We start from the raw sequence: 18,110 nt of genomic DNA, 5'->3' as shown, positions 1-18,110 counted from the left end.
TCCAGCAGGGCTGCCCAACCCTTAGTGGGCACATGGGTCACCTGGGAGTCTTGATAAGATACAGATTCTGTTTCAGTCTGGGGTGGGAGCCTGAGAGTCTAGACGTAAAGCTGACGCTGCCGGTCAAGGTCCACAGTTTGAGGAATGAGGACGTAGAGTATTTATTTGGGAGAGAAGACACTTTAGTGACAAGGGTAGTTTTTTGAAATCCAGATGTTTCTTTAAAGCAAGACGTAGGTATTCCCTTGGGACATCTAGCTAAAGGTCCTCTGTTTTAAAGTCTCTATTTCCCATTAAAAGCAAACAAAATATCAGAGAGGGGCGATTGTCTAGAGCTGACAGTTAGTGACCTTCAGCAAGTCAGTGTCTCAGGAATTTTTCTCCATCTAAACAATGGGAATAATTCTATTTGCTCCGTGCCTACTCTGAAGGGATGCTCTAAAGCAGTGGTTCTCAACCTGTGGGTCGCAACCCCTTTAGGGGTCAAACAACTCTTTCACAGGGGTCGCCTAAGACCATCAGAAAACACATATATAATTACATATTGTTTTTGTGATTAATCACTATGCTTTAATTATGTTCAGTTTGTAACAATGAAATTGGAGGTCACCACAACATGAGGAACTGTATGAAAGGGTCGCGGCAATAGGAAGGTTGAGAACCACTGCTCTAAAGATAAACACCTGAAGGTGAGGTCTATATACAACCAGAGCATTGGTGATGGAGCTTGTCACTGTAGGATCCAAAGAGACTCTGAATCCCAAAATGTGTTAGTCCTATGGGCTCTGGTTATCATCTTAATAGAAAGGAAGAAGGTTAAGCAGGCATGCTGATGGGACTCACTAACTGCCTGGAATTTAACTATTAAGTAAAAGTTGAAGCACTCTTTCTTTGTCATTCAGTCCCTATATGAGTAGCAAAAGAGAAAGATCTCCTTTCTAGGTGAAATTGTTTCAGAAATTAGTTAGGAACTATCGATAAATTACCAACCAAGCCTGCGAAATAGCAGCTGAGTATATCTATTCGAAGTGAGTTTAAAATAGGAAACGTTTCTACACCCATGGACCCTTGTCTTTGAAAATAGCTAATTTATGTGTTAAGATTCAGCTTATGTTTTGAGGAGAAAATAGAAGAAACCCCATGACTTCTTTTGGTACAGGTTTGAAACTGAAGCAATATCATCAGTTAGTTTCGGAGGGGGGAGAAATATTCAATTAATTGAATTGGTCAATTTAGCCTGACCAGTTGAGTCAAAATAGCCAGGGTAGAAGCATGATTTTGTCATAGAGAAAACCCAAGAAAGCTTTTAGATTTGAGGACAAAGTTTCATTATTTAGTATACTAAGAAGTGAATTCCTGAGCGGTGTCTCCTGCATACGTTCCCACAGAAGGAAATCCTTTTTGTCCACAATTAGACACATTTGCTTTCAAATTCCTTTTGTTTTTCCAAGGCACCTGCCCATCTTTGAAATAGCTCTGCCAGTAAAGCAGGTGGTGTTAGGGACAGTAGCGCCAGCCATAGGCACAGCAGTGGAGGGGGCAGTAGCACTCTGGGTGGCCACTGCAGGTTGGTTGGTGTCCCTGCTTAACTCTACCTGCGAGGTCTGGGCAGTCTGGAATGCACTTGGGCACACTCACCCAATAACTTGCTCATCTCAGCAATTCAAGGACTTGACCCTGTTTTTTCTCTGCTCCCATGTCTACACATGGAAGCCACCTTAACAGGGTTCATAAATGTCTTTGTAATTGCCAGTACAGCTGATGGTGAAGGGAACAGCTCCTATTAATATTCCTCCACTAAAATCGAGGCTATGCCCTGAAACCCACTGGGCCATGGTAGTCTGCCCTAGGATTCAAAAGCATGGAGAATTGTACCATACCAACGTGCTCTCCAAGGAGACCGAACAACATAACCCTCTCTTGGTATTTTTCTTTTGAAGAAGGGAGCCCGTGGAGTGCAAGCGAGCCCAGCATCGAGCCAGAAGGAATGAGTACTGCCGGCACAGAGGAGAATTACCACAGGAACATGTCGTGGCTTCACGTGAGTAGAAATCTGAGATCAATTTCTTTGGGCACCTGGAAAGATCCATGATGGGAGGACAAAAGATTATACTAAAGCCATCAATCCAATTTAGTCTTCAAGAAAAACCAGAGGCTTATATTTCAGTGGAACATCTCAGTATTCACTATGAGTGGTGTTCTGCTGGGTACTATTCCTTTTAAGTTTAACTAAGACCAAGGGTTCTTTGTTATGGCTGACTTTTGGGTCACCTTAAGTCAGGGAAAAATCATGAATGGCTAGGCCAGATTGGTAGTCAACACAGCTTGAGTGGCACAGGCAAGGCAGCATGACCAGTTTTATACAGGTTATCACCGATACTGAGAGCAAGGTCATGGTGCTGGTCTGAGTCTGCTCTCCATCCAGTATGGCACGTAGTCTCTCCCAGGTTAGGGGTTGGGGTGGGTTCTAGTTTCAGGAAGGGTGGAAGCATCTAGAGGATTACTCTATGCATATGTGACTAACCATGTGGCTCTAGGAATGCTAGTGCCTTTGGGGAAGGCACTGAAGAGTTCACTCCTTATCTTAAAATAACTATTTTAAATCAACTGAGTTCTTTTCTGGAATCTAACTTGGGAAGTCTAGGAGATGTGAGGATTTGAGCCAGATCAAGTCACAAGTAAGGTGCCAGAATGGCCTAAAACACAAAGAAAAATGTTAATTTGTGGAGAGAGGAAAGAAAACTCTACAGTGGAGTTCAAGGCCCAGCTGAAGGTCATAGGTTAGGGTGGAAGATGCAGAACTGTGTTCAAGTTCCATAAAGGGGGGGCTGGAGTTAAAGACCATCCCATAGCTATCAAAGGTCAGCCAAATCCCTTAGGGCAGAACTTCTCGTCAGTTTATGCTCTTCTATCTGGCTCCTTCTGAAATAGAGGAGCTGAAAAAAATACTGTGATGTATTTCAAGGTCAGAATCTTCATTTGAAAATATATGGAAATCATACTCTTCAAAATAATCGTTTTAAGTTTTTAAAGATTACAAACTTTTATTGTTTCAAAAGATCTTTCTATCAAGTGTGAATGGAGGTAGCAAAAAAAGCCAATTACATAAAGGCTCATACCTCTTTGTTCTCTTATGGGAATTATTGAATCATTGTGGTTTCAGGACCCATCAAGGAACATTGATGTTCTCAGTTTCCATCTCCTCCCCACATATATGTTCCTAATTTGTGTGCGCTCTGGTGGCCTGGTTGAGTCTCAGTGACGTCTCTGTTTCAGGTCATGATCTTGCTGTGCAATCAGCAAAGCTTTATCTGCACCCATGTTGACTACTGCCACCCACACTGCTACCTGCACCACAGCCGCTCCTGTGCCCGGCTGGTCAGGGCCATCAAGCTGCTGTATGGAGACACCGTGGACTCCCTCCGGGAGAGCAACAACAACAGCAACGTGGCTCTCAGGGGCAAGAAGCAGAAAGAGGTGAGTGAGCGATCAGTCAGTACAATAACATGCCAGTTTCAGGGAAAGTGATGGTCTAATAATCTTCCATCTGGAAAGAAAAACTTCAGACCGCTGTAGTTCTATCACAGGCTACAGGTCTCCCTGACTCTGAGCAAAGGTAGAAGACGAGTGCAAGAAAGACAAAGGATCGGTCTTCATGTCCGTGAACAAACATGAAATCATCTCCAAGGTTTTGTCTTATTTCCATGAGTAAATATGAACGCATGGGGTGGTGGTAAGGAGTAGGTTATTGTGGTAGGCAGAATAATACCCCCAAGTTGTGTGAATTTTAATCCCTGGAACTGTGAATATGTTACCTCATGTGACAAAAGGAATTTTGACTGTGAGAATAAAGAATCTTAAAATGGGGAGAGTAACCTGAATGATCCATGATAAGGGTCCTTATATGTGAAAAAAAAGAGGCAGGAGAGGCAGAGAAAGAGATGTGACAACAGATGTAGGGGTCAGAATGAGGCAGGGCTGTGAGCCAAAAACTGCTGGCAGCCAGAGGCTGCAAAAGATAAGGCAATGAATGATTCCCGAAAGTTCCAGAAGGGATGCAGCCCTGTCAATCCATCATAGACCTCTGACCTTCAGAACTGTAAGATAGTAAATTTGTGTTGTTTTAAGACATGAAGGTTGTGGTCATTTGTTAAAGCAACAATAGGAAACTGATACCGTTAGGTGCTATTAAGAAATAAATGGCCCAACTATTCACAGATAAATAGATAACACAGTCATCTAAGTCAAATCAGACCTAGAAACTCCTTCAAGAAACAATTGCATTTTCTAAGCATTCAGCTGCACTTTCCTGACAGCTGAGCTGGCAGAAGATGAAGTCAGCCGCCAGGCTGCCCTGTTCCTGCCAGGAAAGCCTTGGGTTGCCCACCTGCCCCTGAGCAGGCATGATGGCCAAGACGCCCGACTGAGTGCCGCTGGCTGCCCAGGCAGCTGCTTCTCCCAAGTGGTGTTGCAAAGAGGTTTTTATGTAATACCTATTCATTTCAATAAGCATTCATTGTGCACCTGCTGTTGGCGCAGTATTAGGCCAGACATCCTGGGAGACATGAAAAATAAAGAAGTATGAGGCAAGGACTTTTTGCAAGCCGGGTTTGGTGGGTTGGGGGAATGACAATTAGATACAAATCAAATAGCTAGAGAATATGAGCAAGAACAAAAATTTCACAGTTGAGTTGTGTAGCAATTTGTAATGTTTTAGCACTTGCAAAGGGATTTTTTTTTTAAAGAAAAACTACAGCTTTTTATTATGAAAGCAACACAGGTTCATTGAAGAAATTTTTGATGATACAAAAATCCTAAAGAAAAATATATGTATCTCATGCATCTCATTTAAGTGTGTAACTCATCTTCTGAGATAGGATCTTTTAGTTAGTTTTTTTTAAAAAAAAAAATCATCTATGTGGGGATATAAGGCAGATATATATATAATTAGCAAAGTGCTTTGGATTCTTACAAACCTTGTGCAAGACATATTGTTCTCCCCATTTTATAGATGAAAAAGTCGAGGCTCAGAAAGATGGGATTGCCCACAATTCACATCTATAACCTACTCATCTAGACTTTTATTTAGAAATATGGAATATCAAAGTCTTTTAACTAGACTCTATTGCATCTCAGGGTATTCAAACTACACAAATTCTGAGGGGAAAGCAGGTGGGGAATAGACCAATGTGGGTAACAAACTGCATGAACTGCTTCATGCTGGCATAAAAGAAAAATATATACATACGCATGTTTGTGGGTATGCATATAGACAGACATTATATAGATAGATATACCTCAAACATATATAAATGACACTACATTCAAAGAAAACCTATTTTCATTAGGTAAGCTCTCCTCCATACAAAAACTTCCTTAGCTTTAATAGAAAACCATATATATTGGAAGTTGTAAGAGTAAACCAGCCTAAAATGAATGTTCATTGTTCACACACTCTGAGATTTCTTTCTGCCGTATCTGCTCCAACTGTACCTTCACCTGTAAATTCATACATGACCAAACCCAGACATCCTTCAAAATCCAACTCAAATCCCCCCTCCTTTCGGAAGCCTTTTCTGATCTCCCTAATGTTAACCACAGGGCATACTGCAGGTGGATAGGCAATGTTATTTTTCTTCCCTCCTTTCTTTAAATGACACAAGCATCTACTTGTGCATTTTTGATTCTTCATTCAACTGAAGAATTGAATTCATTAATTCATCCATCACCTGTCTATTAAATTTTTAAAGAACCTATGGCCCATGCTGAGTCCATACTAGGTGCTGGGTTTGCTAGTGGGCTGCATAGTGCTGGGTGTTTCGTGAGTGCCCTCCCGCTCTGGTCCAAACAGGACACTGGGCTGAGGCAGCAGGAAAGGATTCTCTGCATTGCTGACATTCCTGAAAGGGAAGAGAGAGGAAAGAAGCGAGTGTCCTCTCTTCTTAACTTATTGAAATTAGTCATACGGGTGGAGAGCTCAAAGATGCATTGAGTCTTCTGTGGTAAACATTTTATTTCCAAAATGCCGCCTCCTGTTCCAGCTCTGTTGTTGTTTCTCCCCCTCATGATGTTCCCATTTGCCTGGTCTGATTCTGTCACGTGAATGAACAATGCCCACATTTTCAGAGCCAAAGTGAAAACAGAGTGGGCAGTAAATGAAGAGTGAAAGCAGTGCTTCTGAATAAAGTCAAGTATTATGAGCAGTCGGTAGTTTGTTCCTATTTCCTATTTGACTGGTTTTATGGTAGAATATGTGTGTGGCGGTGAGTACGTTTTGTTAACCCATCTCACGCTGATCAACCTGTTCCTCTGACCTCGGTGCTCAGAGACTCACTGTGCGTCTGGCAGTCTATTTCACTGCACTTCCAAAATCTAGCGGTTTTATAAACTACCAGATATATACCAAGGTCACCAAAGAATTATTAGATTTTTTTTCCTACATATCTGTACCTTGTCTACTGGTATATTCTAAACAGAGTAAATGTTCAGTTAGTACTTGCTGATGAAAAAAGAAGTCACATTTTCCCAAAATTCTGAATAATATTTGTTAAATTAATTATTGATAAATAAGGTAAGTTTTCATTAAAAAATATTCAGACAAAGAATAAAGGAGTGAAATATTTATAAAATTCAAGAATTTATGTTTTAAAATAATTGTAACGACCTGGGAAATACTCATTATAAGGTCATAGTGAAATAACTTGTCAAATTGTGTGCCATATACATACCATCTTCACAGTTGGGTTAAGATGCATAAGGAGGGAAAAGGCTGAAAGGAAACCAATAATGACCCTTACAGGGTAGGGGATTTTATTTTTTTCTACATAGTTTTTTGTGTGTGTTTTCCAGGTACCCTGCAATTTGCCTGTATTGTTGTATAAATAGAATAAAAGAGAGGTGCCACTTTCTTAAATTCTAAAATTACATATGACAATCATTCTCTGTATTTACATGGAAAATGATTGTCACATAATTTTAGAGCAGTGTTCAAATTATAAAAAAAATAGGCATGGTATTTGTGCTTGTTTATTGCTTTTCATTCACAGAAAAAAAATGCAGGGTTTCTCTCCCAAAATGATATGTGTTCCCAAAAATGTGCTTCCACGTTTTTACCTTTAGAAAACACAGCAAAATTTCGAATTCATTTCCCAGTAGATTCATTTAAAAAGTTCATTCCACACCAGTCATATAATAGATGTGTTGTCTTGGGCCTTTTTGTCAGAGTTTTGAAAGACTTTCTTGGAACATGCATGTACTTTCAGATTTGCCTTCCCTTTCAAAACATCTCCATCTATAACACTGTAGCGCACTGTTCGAAAATCTTAAGGAGCTCAGTTTTGTCCTTTGGCATGGAGGGAGAAAGTGTTTCATTGACATGGCACTGGAAAAACAAATGAGCACTTATTCTGTGCAAAGGGATGGATCCCTCTTTGCACAGCCTGGAGGGCAAAAATAGGAGGAAGCTGGTTTCAGGATAAATAAACAAGAACCTGTCACCGTTGGGACCGATCATTCTCCCAGCTGCTCGGTCCACTCCATTCTGTGGCATTTAGGAGTCAGGGGAAGACATTGTCTCCTTTGTGCTTACAGAGATGAGTCGGGCCTATTCTTGGACCCTGGGGGAGGGACCAGTTTGAAAGGACGATTAGATGAGCATGCTTTTTTTAAAAGAAGGTAGCCTACCTGTGCAACTCAGGCCTAGATCATAGATGCTCTGAACTCGTGCTTCCTAGATGAGTCTTTTTATTATTACTTTCTAACACTCCTCCCTGAAATAGTTTCATTCTTATGTGACCAAGTGGTCGACTTGTAACCTCCAACCCTGTAAAGGGACTCCTAGGTAGAGTGGATTTTAACCGACTTCATATTTTAAAAGATTTGTGTTTTAACAGCTTGGTGGAGTATAATTAGCCCTAAAATGAAAGTCAAGAGGTCCTTGTCCTTTTCTCATTCTGCTAACAGCCAGTTTTCTTCATCTCTGGATCCCGTTTCCTTCGTGTAAAGAAGACCTGTTGATACATATCCCTGTGCTTTCTTTTTATTACAAAGTCACCTGCATTTAATTTTCAAGAAGTGTGGCCCCCCAAAAGGCCTGAAATCGTCTTTCCCATGAGATGAGGAGGGTTGTTGGAGATTCTGGGGACACTGCGCTGCGGGTTTGGGAGCGGGCATAGCAGTCTGCGTGACCTTCCCCTGTGCCTTTCAGTGCTCAGACAAGTCCTGCCTGAGGACACCTTCTCTGAAGAAGAGAGTTTCAGATGCCAACCTGGAAGGGAAAAAGGACTCGGGAATGCTGAAGTACATCAGACTGCAGGTATTGGCACCTGGATCAGAGACAGTCATGGAGCCGTGACAGGCAGAGGGATCCAGCTACCCTATTTGCTAATGTTTGGGATATACAGTACCACCTGGCACAGTGTCAACATGATGGTGCCTTTAATGCAGCGGTTCTCAACCTGTGGGTCGCGACCCCTTTGGGCGTTGAACGACCCTTTCACAGGGGTCGCCTAAGACCATTGAAAACACACATATTGTTTTTGTGATTAATCACTATGCTTTAATTATGTTCAATTTGTAACAATGAAATTGGGGGTCACCACAACATGGGGAACTGTATTAAAGGGTCGCAGCATTAGGAAGGTTGAGAACCACTACTTTAATGGATGAGCAAGGGTGCCACCAAGTGTGCAAGGAAAATACCCCTCCTTGCTAGACAGCCAACTTCCACTGTGACAGGGTTTTGGGAGTTTGGCTGTAACCGGGCCTCTCCCCTCTCTCCCTCCACCAATGGAGCTAGTTTCTCACTAGTGTGTGGTGGCGGTGCTCACAGGTTTTGGAATGACAGTATCTGGGCTCCAATCCCACATCTGCTGCTCTGGCACCAGGCCTTGGGCAACTTACCTAATTCCTCTCCGTCTTAGTTATCATCCCCTATCGGATTATAACTAGTCCCATCTCAAAGGATTATTGCATGGATGAAATAAAATAGTACTCTTACCTACTTATTCATTGCTTGACACTTCGATATATTGTTATTACAACCAAAGCACTAAATCATAATACATTTCCCCATGGGGGAAAAATACTTTTTATGATTTTCCGGAAAGTGTTTAAAGTAATGGTTAAAGACCTAGACTTGCTTGGAACCTATATTGATTGCCTAAATTATCTGAAATAATGGATTAAATAGGATTTTGTGGGCTAATCGGGGGTAATACCATAAGGTGTAATAGTATTTCAAGGGCAAAATGCCATCCAAATTCACACTGGTTTAGAAAACTAACTTCCTGAGTAGAACTCCTTTGTGAATTAGAGACTGCTTGTAGTTTTCAGTGGAAATCAACTCTTAACAGGAAAGAAAACAGGATGCTTCAAAAGCCCATCTGGCCTGGCCAGCATGGCTCTGTGGATGAGCTTCATCCTATGAACCATGAGGTCATGGTTCAATTCCCGATCAGGGTACATGCCCAGGTGGCGGGCTCAATCCCCAGTGTGGGGGTGCAAACGGCAGCCAATCAATGATACTCTCTCATCATTGATGTTTTGATCTCTCCCTCTCCTTTCCTCTCTGAAATCTATCTATCTATCTATCTATATATCTATTTTTAGATATATAAAAATATATATATATTTTTTTAATCCCATCAGGACTCTTAGCACAGATATGTTGGCTGGAGACTCATTTTTCTCCTAGAGCTGTACTTATTCTACAGTTTATTCCTTAGGTGTTTGCAAAGCCATTTTTATGATGAAAGCATCATAAAGAAAGTATGATTTTCTTCCTAATTATGTACCAACTAATAAGGTATAAAGCTTATAATATACCATGCCAATAAATATGTTCCATTGTAGAAGGTATTCTAAGGTCATTTAAGGAAAGTCATTAAAGCCATTTAAGGGAGAAGTGGCACATAAGGCTCAAGGGGAGAAGAGCAATCAAACATGTGAAGCCATGGTTTCCCTCTCTCCCAGGTGATGAGCCTGTCGCCTGCTCCCTTATCTCTGCTCATCAAGGCCGCACCAATTCTGACGGAGGAGATGTATGGGGATATCCAGCCAGCTGCCTGGGAGCTCCTACTCAGCATGGACGAGCACATGGCTGGGGCGGCAGGTAAGGAAAGACCACCTGGAACCCTGACCCTGCTGCCACGCATCCCGGTGTTTAAACAAGAGAGAGGCGCATTTATTCCAGTTGCACTCCCAGGTCAGACGGACAGCAAGTGTTAGGACCAAACAGAGCCACGCACTGCAGTGAGGCAGGCATGGCTCTGGGTGTCCTCTCCATTTCACTGGATAGTTTGCACAGGAGCAGTAGGTCTCTCCCAGGGTGTCACCAAATTATAGAGAATGGTTTTCTCCAGAACCTACATGGTCTCTATATTTCACAAAGAATCAAATTCTTCCTTTTGTTCGATTGCCCAGATTTACCATGAACCACCATCATTTGCTTTCTTGAATCTTATGCGAGCCATGTTCTATATCCAAATTACAATAGCAAAACAAATTTGTTGAAACTTAAGTGACATGTCCAAAAGCAGTAGGTGCAAAATGTGGGTTCTTCAATTTTTTCCCTGCTTTTTGAACATATTTCTTTAGTTTTATATACTTATTTTAATTGCAGAATACACAAGGTGATAATTCAAATAACACAAAAAGGTATGAAGGTAAAAGTGTAACTCTTTTCCCTTGACTCCCAGTCCACTTCTTCAGAGGCAAAAATTTTTAAGTATCTCAGGACCCTTCTGGGGTACACTAGGTGTATGTATGTATGTATGTATGTATGTATTGCATGTTTCCTTTTTCACACAAATAGGACAACACCATTTAAATTTTTCATTTATATCTAAGAAACCATTTTTTAATTTTAAGAGTTTATTTCAGCAAAAATGCAATTCAAATTGAGCAGTGCCAAACCAGAAGTGATGAGGAGCTCTCTAACCGGAGCTCAGGGAGAAACTTTTATAGAGAAAAGACAGAAGCAAAGTAAGACAGTTATTGACTGGCTGTAACTTAAAGCCTAGTCTAGTGTTTGTGATTGCTTTTCCTTAGTGTATTGATTTATGTCCTTGAGGCATTTCCAGGCTAAGATTTTGGCTTGCTTACACAGACACCCATGGCATTAAAGCCACATCCCTATAATGGCCACCTTGTTTAATTAATTTAACAATTTCCCCCTTTTGGTTACCTTCCATCTGAGATATTGATCAAAAAATTGGGATTAGCACCAACTTTCAGTGACCATTAGAGTTCAGTTGCTTTTGTCTCATTGTGAAACCCATAGGCTATGTTGTCTGATCTGTGGAAGTGTTGTTTTTGCTGTTCATCTCTTTGTTCATTTTATTTCTGTGTCTCTAAGCAAAGTGATGTGCCAATGATAACTGTGAGCATGCATATCAGACCTCTGAGAGGATGTAGCACACCAGGGAGACTTCAGTGGTAACTATTAGGAGGATAATACCAAGAAACTGAAGTATACTCCTTAGCCAGGGCCCCCATGAAACACACCAGTGGTATCAAATAAATCAAAGAATGTAGCTGAAAGGGCATGAGCCAGTTGGCCTGTCTGTTAATTTCTTGCATTTGCTACAATACAGAGGTGCTGGCCCGTACAGTGTGAGGTATTTTTAGACATTTTTTGATATTTGCAACCATAGTAAAACAAAGACTTATATTTTTGGTATTTATTTTATATATTTAAATACCATTTAACAAAGAAAAATCAACCAAAAAAATGAGTTCGCGTGTCATCTCTGACACGCATGGCATAGGTTCGCCATCACTGGACTATAGGGTGGTGAAGACCTGGGGCGGAGGGCAGGGGCAGACTAGAAGGGGTCAATGGGGAAGAAAGGGGACATCTGTAATATTTCAACAATAAAAATAATTTAGCCCTAGCCAGTTGGGCTCAGTGGATAGAGCCTCGGCCTGCCCCGGTTCGATTCCGGTCAAGGGCACATACCTCAGTTGCAGGCTCCTCCCCAGCCCAGGCCCTGGTCAGGGCACATGCAAGAGGCAACCAACTGATGTGTGTTTCTCTCACATCAATGTTTCTGTCTGTCTTCCCCTCTCTTCCATTCTCTCTAAAATCAATGGGAAAATATCCTCAGGTGAGGATCAAAAGAATAAAAAATAAATAAATTTTAAAATAATAACGTAGAAAGCATGTCACTACACTTGCTATATGATCCAGCCATTCCACTCCTAGCACAAAACAGCAAAAAAAGGATGAAGACCTTGATCTGTGATCATGGGAGAGTTGTTTGGCCACAAGATGGCGTCTGCTTCTGGGGAGGAACCTCTTAGTGAACTTGAATTTTAGATTTCCCTTGGGCATAGGGTTCCAAGAGTCTGGAGGAGCTCTTTTTAGTTGGAGGATGTAGAGCCAACATTCAAGTCCCTGAAGTTTGGCCGCCGTCTGTATAGCGAGGAGGACCTAAAATGGTTCATTTCTCACAGATTTAAGGGCAGTCTTTATTTTTAGTGATTCCAAGTCAGAAGGGTGGGAAAACATTGGAAACGTTTGTTAGGAGAGTTGAGGCGAGATATTTGAGGAAACTATAAGAATTCAGGATCCAGTTTGGTGTATAGATATGTAATAAAACCTCAAAGAAAATGAACAGGCCTAGTATCTGATATCTACAATTTTGTATTATAGTTTTTTACCGAAACATATTTTTTCATCAACAACCACCCTTATTTCTATCAAGGACTATCACAGTAAGATGAATTTGTTTGCAAAATAAATCTAGTCTTGTTAACGTTGGCTTGATCCTTTATATGAGTGCAACGAGAATAGTGTTTGACCTCTTTTTAAATGTGCTTTCCTGGAACTTTTCATAAGAAATCTTAGGTTGGACTTTTAAAAGCCTCTCCAGACTAAGAAACCAAGCCCAAAACTCACCATCGGACTTCACCTGCAATAACCATCTAGTATTTCGGTAGATTTCTCTCTTCTTGAAGTCCCAAAGATATGCAGTTCCTGGGCCTACCAGGAAGTGATCTTCCACTCACCTGGAGCCTGCAGGGAATCCTGTAAGCAAGGTACCAGCCCAGTTTTTTCCAAGAGGCTTTTATTGGCTCCATCAAGTCAACCTTTGTTTCTTAAAACTGCTTGGTCATATCTGATTTCATGCATATTCTCATTTTTCATTAGCTTTATAACTCATGGCACCTGACCTTTCTCTTATTGTCATTTATATCTCCTAGAAATTAAAACAAAAAGTCCAGCTAGCATGGCTGAGTGGTTGAGCATTTACCTATGAACCAGGAGGTCACCGTTCAATTTCCTGTCATGGCACATGCCTGGGTTGCAGGAGGCAGTCAATCAATGATTCTCTCTCATCATTAATGTTTCTATCTCTGTGAAATCAATAAAAATATATTTTAAAAAAACAGTAATGGTAATATGATTTATTAAATCTCTTTCAGCTTCTCAATCTCTTCTTTCTCTAGGAAGGATAAAAGTTAAATGAGTCTATAAGGTAGATTTTATTTTTAACCCAACTGATGTAACTGAGATAGTTTTTAATTGACATTTTTATATTTTCTCCCTGGGTTAGTATAAGGTACCTCTACCCACTTCCTAAATATTTAATATTCCTGATATTTTAATATGCAGTCTCCTTTTTTTCATTTGCTTCCTCTGGCATTCATCTTGCACTGTGAGCCAAAGCAGACTTCGCATAGAATGAGTTATTCTATTGAAATGTCATGTTGTCGCTGCCCTCACCCCAGATATCGGAACACTGAGGTTGGCACATAGGATGATGTTTGGTTTCCAGTGACTAAGGTTTGCTTTTGCCCATGCTGGTGGCCTGGTTTGATGAGCTCAGAAGTCATTTTCAGGAGATGGGGGCAATTCTCCCTTCTCTCCATCCCCTGAAACCAAGCAGTTAAAAGATGTGTGGCTGATGAATGGCTGACTGTCTCTAGCTGCCATGTTCCTGCTGTGTGCGGTGAAAGTCCCCGAGGCCGTGTCCGACATGCTGATGTCAGAGTTCCAGCACCCGGAGACGGTGCAGAGGCTGAACGCCGTCCTCAAATTCCACACGCTCTGGAGGTTTCGCTATCAGGTCTGGCCCCGGATGGAGGAGGGAGCACAGCAGATTTTCAAGGTGAGGGGTCCTTCCCACGTGGGAATTAGATTAACAAACCCCACCCAAACGTTGTTGAAATCCTTGAATCAAGTCTGCAGTGTATGGCCCAAGAGATGCTTCTTTTTGTGTTTCTCTGATTATATAAGTAAACTTAACTCATCCGTGAATGAATTCTTATTGTTAAAAAATAAAATATAGAAGAACATAAAGTAAGAAAATCAAATCTCTGTAAACCTCTAGATATCACTACCATCCCCAGAGGTAAGCACTTAAAAGTTGGGGTGTATAATCATCCAGACATTTCACTATATATACACAGATAGATGTATTTTGGAGGATGGGGTGATTAACGAAAATAGGGACCATCTAGTTGAAACCCTTCATTTGATTAATGAGTAAACCGAGCCCTAGAGTGGTTCATCCTATGCTCTATAACATCCTGGGCTCTGTAAGATTATGTCATAATTATGCTTCTGAGTCATTCAAACTTATTCTTCATCTTACTCACCTCATTCTTTTGATATCAACTAACAGATCCCGCCTCCCAGTATAAACTTCACCCTGCCCTCGCCAGTGCTTGGAATGCCATCTGTCCCCATGTTTGACCCCCCGTGGGTCCCTCAGTGCAGCGGGAGTGTCCAGGACCCCATTAATGAAGACCAGTCTGTGAGTAATAGGCGCTTTCTTTCCCCCAGGCTTCATGGTGTACATGTAAGAGAGAAGAACAAGGAATGTGTTCGTATGTTTATTTGTTGTCATATTAACATAAAAACAACACAGAAAATCAGCTACAAAGGTCTTTTGTTCTTGTGAATAGCACAGAAGGAACTGACACCTGGATGAGCATTTGCAGACTTTCAAACCAACACAGTTCTGTTTTTATAATCAAAGCAGCAGCCACCTTATAAAGATATTAAGAGTCGCCGAAACCGGTTTGGCTCAGTGGATAGAGCATCGGCCTGCGGACTGAAAGGTTCCAGGTTCGATTCCGGTCAGGGGCATGTACCTGGGTTGCAGGCACATCCCCAGTGGGAGATGTGCAAGGAGGCAGCTGATCGATGTTTCTCTCTCATCGATGTGTCTGGCTCTCTATCTCTCTCCCTTCCTCTCTGTAAAAATCAATAAAATATATTAAAAAAAAAAGATATTAAGAGTTGATTTCTTGGCCAAAGGTAACACTTTTGCCTCTATTTGTTATAAAACAAGTGTTTTAAACTTATAATACATAAGCTACCCCAAAGTTAATGATATTGGCCCTGAAAAAGTAAGAAAAAGTACTGAGTTGGTAGCTCTTGTTTCCTTGTTTTGACCTGAGTCCATCCTCCATCTTGTTGATTTCCAGTATCATCCTCACAATCATCGCTGTGAGACCTCAGGTCTTAGGCTGCTCTAGTAGGCCACTGCTCTATGTAAGGTAATTTATAAATAGTTTAGAACACTTTCTTTATAAATAAGAGCCAAGTATATGTGCCTTTTGAAAAAATGAATCTTCAAAATAACACTTTTTTACCTTTTAAATAGCATTTTTCTAAATTACAAGAGTAATGTAGAGAAAAATTTTTAATAAAACAAAAATAGAAAAAAAAACACATCTCTTTGCACAAACCCGTGATTACAAAAGTATAGGATTTAGGGTAATGGTATATAAATATTAAAGGTTTTTAAAAAATATATTTTTATTGATTTCAGAGAGGAAAGGAGAAGGAGAGAGAGATAGAAACATCAATGATGATAGAGAATCATTGATTGGCTGCCTCCTGCACACCCCACACTGCGGATTTAACCCACAACCTGGGCATGTTCCCTGACCAGGAATAGAACCATGACCTCCTGGTTCATAGGTCACTGCTCCACCACTGAGCCATGCTGGCTGGGCAATATTAAAGATTTTTGATACATCTCACAAAATATCTCCAGGAAGGTTGTACCATTTTAACCTTATATAATAGAATGGGAAAGTGCCTCTTTATTCCAATTAACTAGTGTTCTTTTTTAAATGCCATTGTGAATGGCACAAAACATTATTTTGTTGTTTCTACCCCAACTTGTTTAAAAAGTTAGCTGAATATGTAAAGTCAGGTTAAACATATTGCATATCACACATACTTTTTTTTAGACATTAAAGTTTTCTTTGGGGAACAGTTTGTTTGAACTCTACCCATCAAAATCTTTTATTTTAATTCTTTTGCATACAGTGCCTTTGTATCTGATGGTTTTTATGCCAAAGAGAATGTCATACCTGGTTCTTCCCCCAGATGTGCAATCATTTCATCATTTGAACCACTGGCATAAAGATCTTTGATTTTTCTCCCATACAGGTGATGGGTTCATCTGAGCCAATCACATTCTTTACTCCACCTTCACAGTGAATTTCAAACCAAGTGCCCTGGTTAAACTATCTTAACCCCGACTCTGAAAATGAATTGCTATTTAGCCCATCAAATGCCCTAAATTGCTGTTGTGCCATTCATTATATGAAGCCATTAGTCTTATGTTAAGATCCTGCTTAAAGGGACTTCTATGAATGCAGCCCTTTAGAACAGTGACCAACAACTCTTGTCTGTCTCTAAAACCCTTTATGACTACTGGCAACAAAGAGACGTGCAATAACTATTATACATTAACATTACTTCATATCGGCAGCCCTGCTCTGAGACCACTGACTGTCCCAAAGCCCTTGACTTGTCTCAGCATAAACATCATGATTGAGGTACAAATAGTGCAGAGTGAAAGTATTCTCCTTTATTGTGTCTTTATCTGTTATGCCTTAGCCAATGGTAAACAAAGTCAAATTTTACATTCAATTTATAACACCAGCAATGCTCATAATTTCCATCAGTAACTTTGTTTCTACAAATATTCAGTATTTACACTGTGTTAATGTATCTATCTACAAACTAGAGGCTTGGTGCACCGGTGGGTCCCTTGGCCTGGCCTGTGGGAGGGCCGAAACTGGCTCTCTGACATCCCCCTATGGGTCCTAGATTGCAGAGGGTGCAGGCCAGGCTGAGGGATACCACCAGTGCCCAATTGGGCAAGGGAGAGATGTGGGAGGTTGGCCAGCCAAGGAGGGACTGTGGGAGGGCTCCAGGGCATGTCCCGCCAGTCTTGCTCAGTCCCAAGCTAAATTACCGATTGGAGTGTCTGCCCCCTGGTGGTCAGTGCATGTCATAGTGAGCAGTTGAGAGGCCTTAGCATATCATTAGCATATTACACTTTGATTGGTTGAAGGACCAATCCGTCAACCAGACACTTAGCATATTAGGCTTTTATTATATAGGATATTATGTATTTATACTGTGGTTGATATGTGAGATTAAAAAATGAAATAAATCACATAAGTAATGGGTTTATATGAGAGGTAGATCTCTTTCCTCCTCCTTCCCACGATTCTGACTTTCTCTTTTATTAACCTTATGAAATAAATGACCTTCATTTAAAACCAGTTCACAAAATGTAGAGAGTATTACAAATAATTTGTCTTTACTGTTTAAAGAGTGAATCATTGATATCACGCCAAATCCTAAAGGTGAAATAGGATTTTTTTTCAGAAATCACAGACATTCTTGAAGAATTATTCTGATTGAGTGAAAAACAATAGCTTAGTTGTAACAACCTGGGAACTTGGACAAAAAAAACAAGTAAATCTCCAGGAACTTAGATCATATGACGGAGGCACTAATGTTTCCTGAGGACAGAGTACCACATTTGTGTAATTTATTGGAACACTCTTTATACTTGTGACCTTACAGAAGAGTTGCTATTCAATAAACTTGCCTTCATGTCTCCATAGAAATCCTTTTCAGCCCGGGCTGTGTCCCGTTCCCATCAAAGGGCAGAACACATCTTAAAGAACTTGCAGCAGGAGGAAGAGAAGAAGCGTCTTGGCCGAGAAGCCAGCCTCATCACTGCCATCCCCATCACCCAGGAGGCTTGCTACGAGCCCACCTGCACACCCAACTCTGAGCCAGAAGAAGAAGGTGCCCTCTGCACATAGGACTTCTGGGGGCTGAG

At 40.9% G+C, this 18,110-nt stretch overlaps 1 protein-coding gene across 1 annotated transcript in view; it reads left to right on the top strand.

The window, feature by feature from the left end:
- UNC80 (unc-80 homolog, NALCN activator) overlaps positions 1-18,110 on the top strand; it is a 207,940-nt gene that overhangs the window by 120,293 nt on the left and 69,537 nt on the right. The window contains exons 25-31 of the mRNA XM_015558108.1: positions 1,941-2,041; positions 3,277-3,477; positions 8,207-8,314; positions 9,973-10,111; positions 13,933-14,114; positions 14,631-14,762; positions 17,890-18,076. Coding sequence (XP_015413594.1) covers positions 1,941-2,041; positions 3,277-3,477; positions 8,207-8,314; positions 9,973-10,111; positions 13,933-14,114; positions 14,631-14,762; positions 17,890-18,076 — 1,050 coding nt within the window. The remainder of the gene's footprint in view (positions 1-1,940; positions 2,042-3,276; positions 3,478-8,206; positions 8,315-9,972; positions 10,112-13,932; positions 14,115-14,630; positions 14,763-17,889; positions 18,077-18,110) is intronic.

This window comes from Myotis davidii, unplaced genomic scaffold (assembly GCF_000327345.1).
Source record: "Myotis davidii unplaced genomic scaffold, ASM32734v1 scaffold268, whole genome shotgun sequence".
Classification (NCBI taxonomy): domain Eukaryota; kingdom Metazoa; phylum Chordata; class Mammalia; order Chiroptera; family Vespertilionidae; genus Myotis; species Myotis davidii.
The sequence above is the reverse complement of the archived record's forward strand: the minus strand, read 5'-3'. Positions and strand labels throughout refer to the sequence as shown.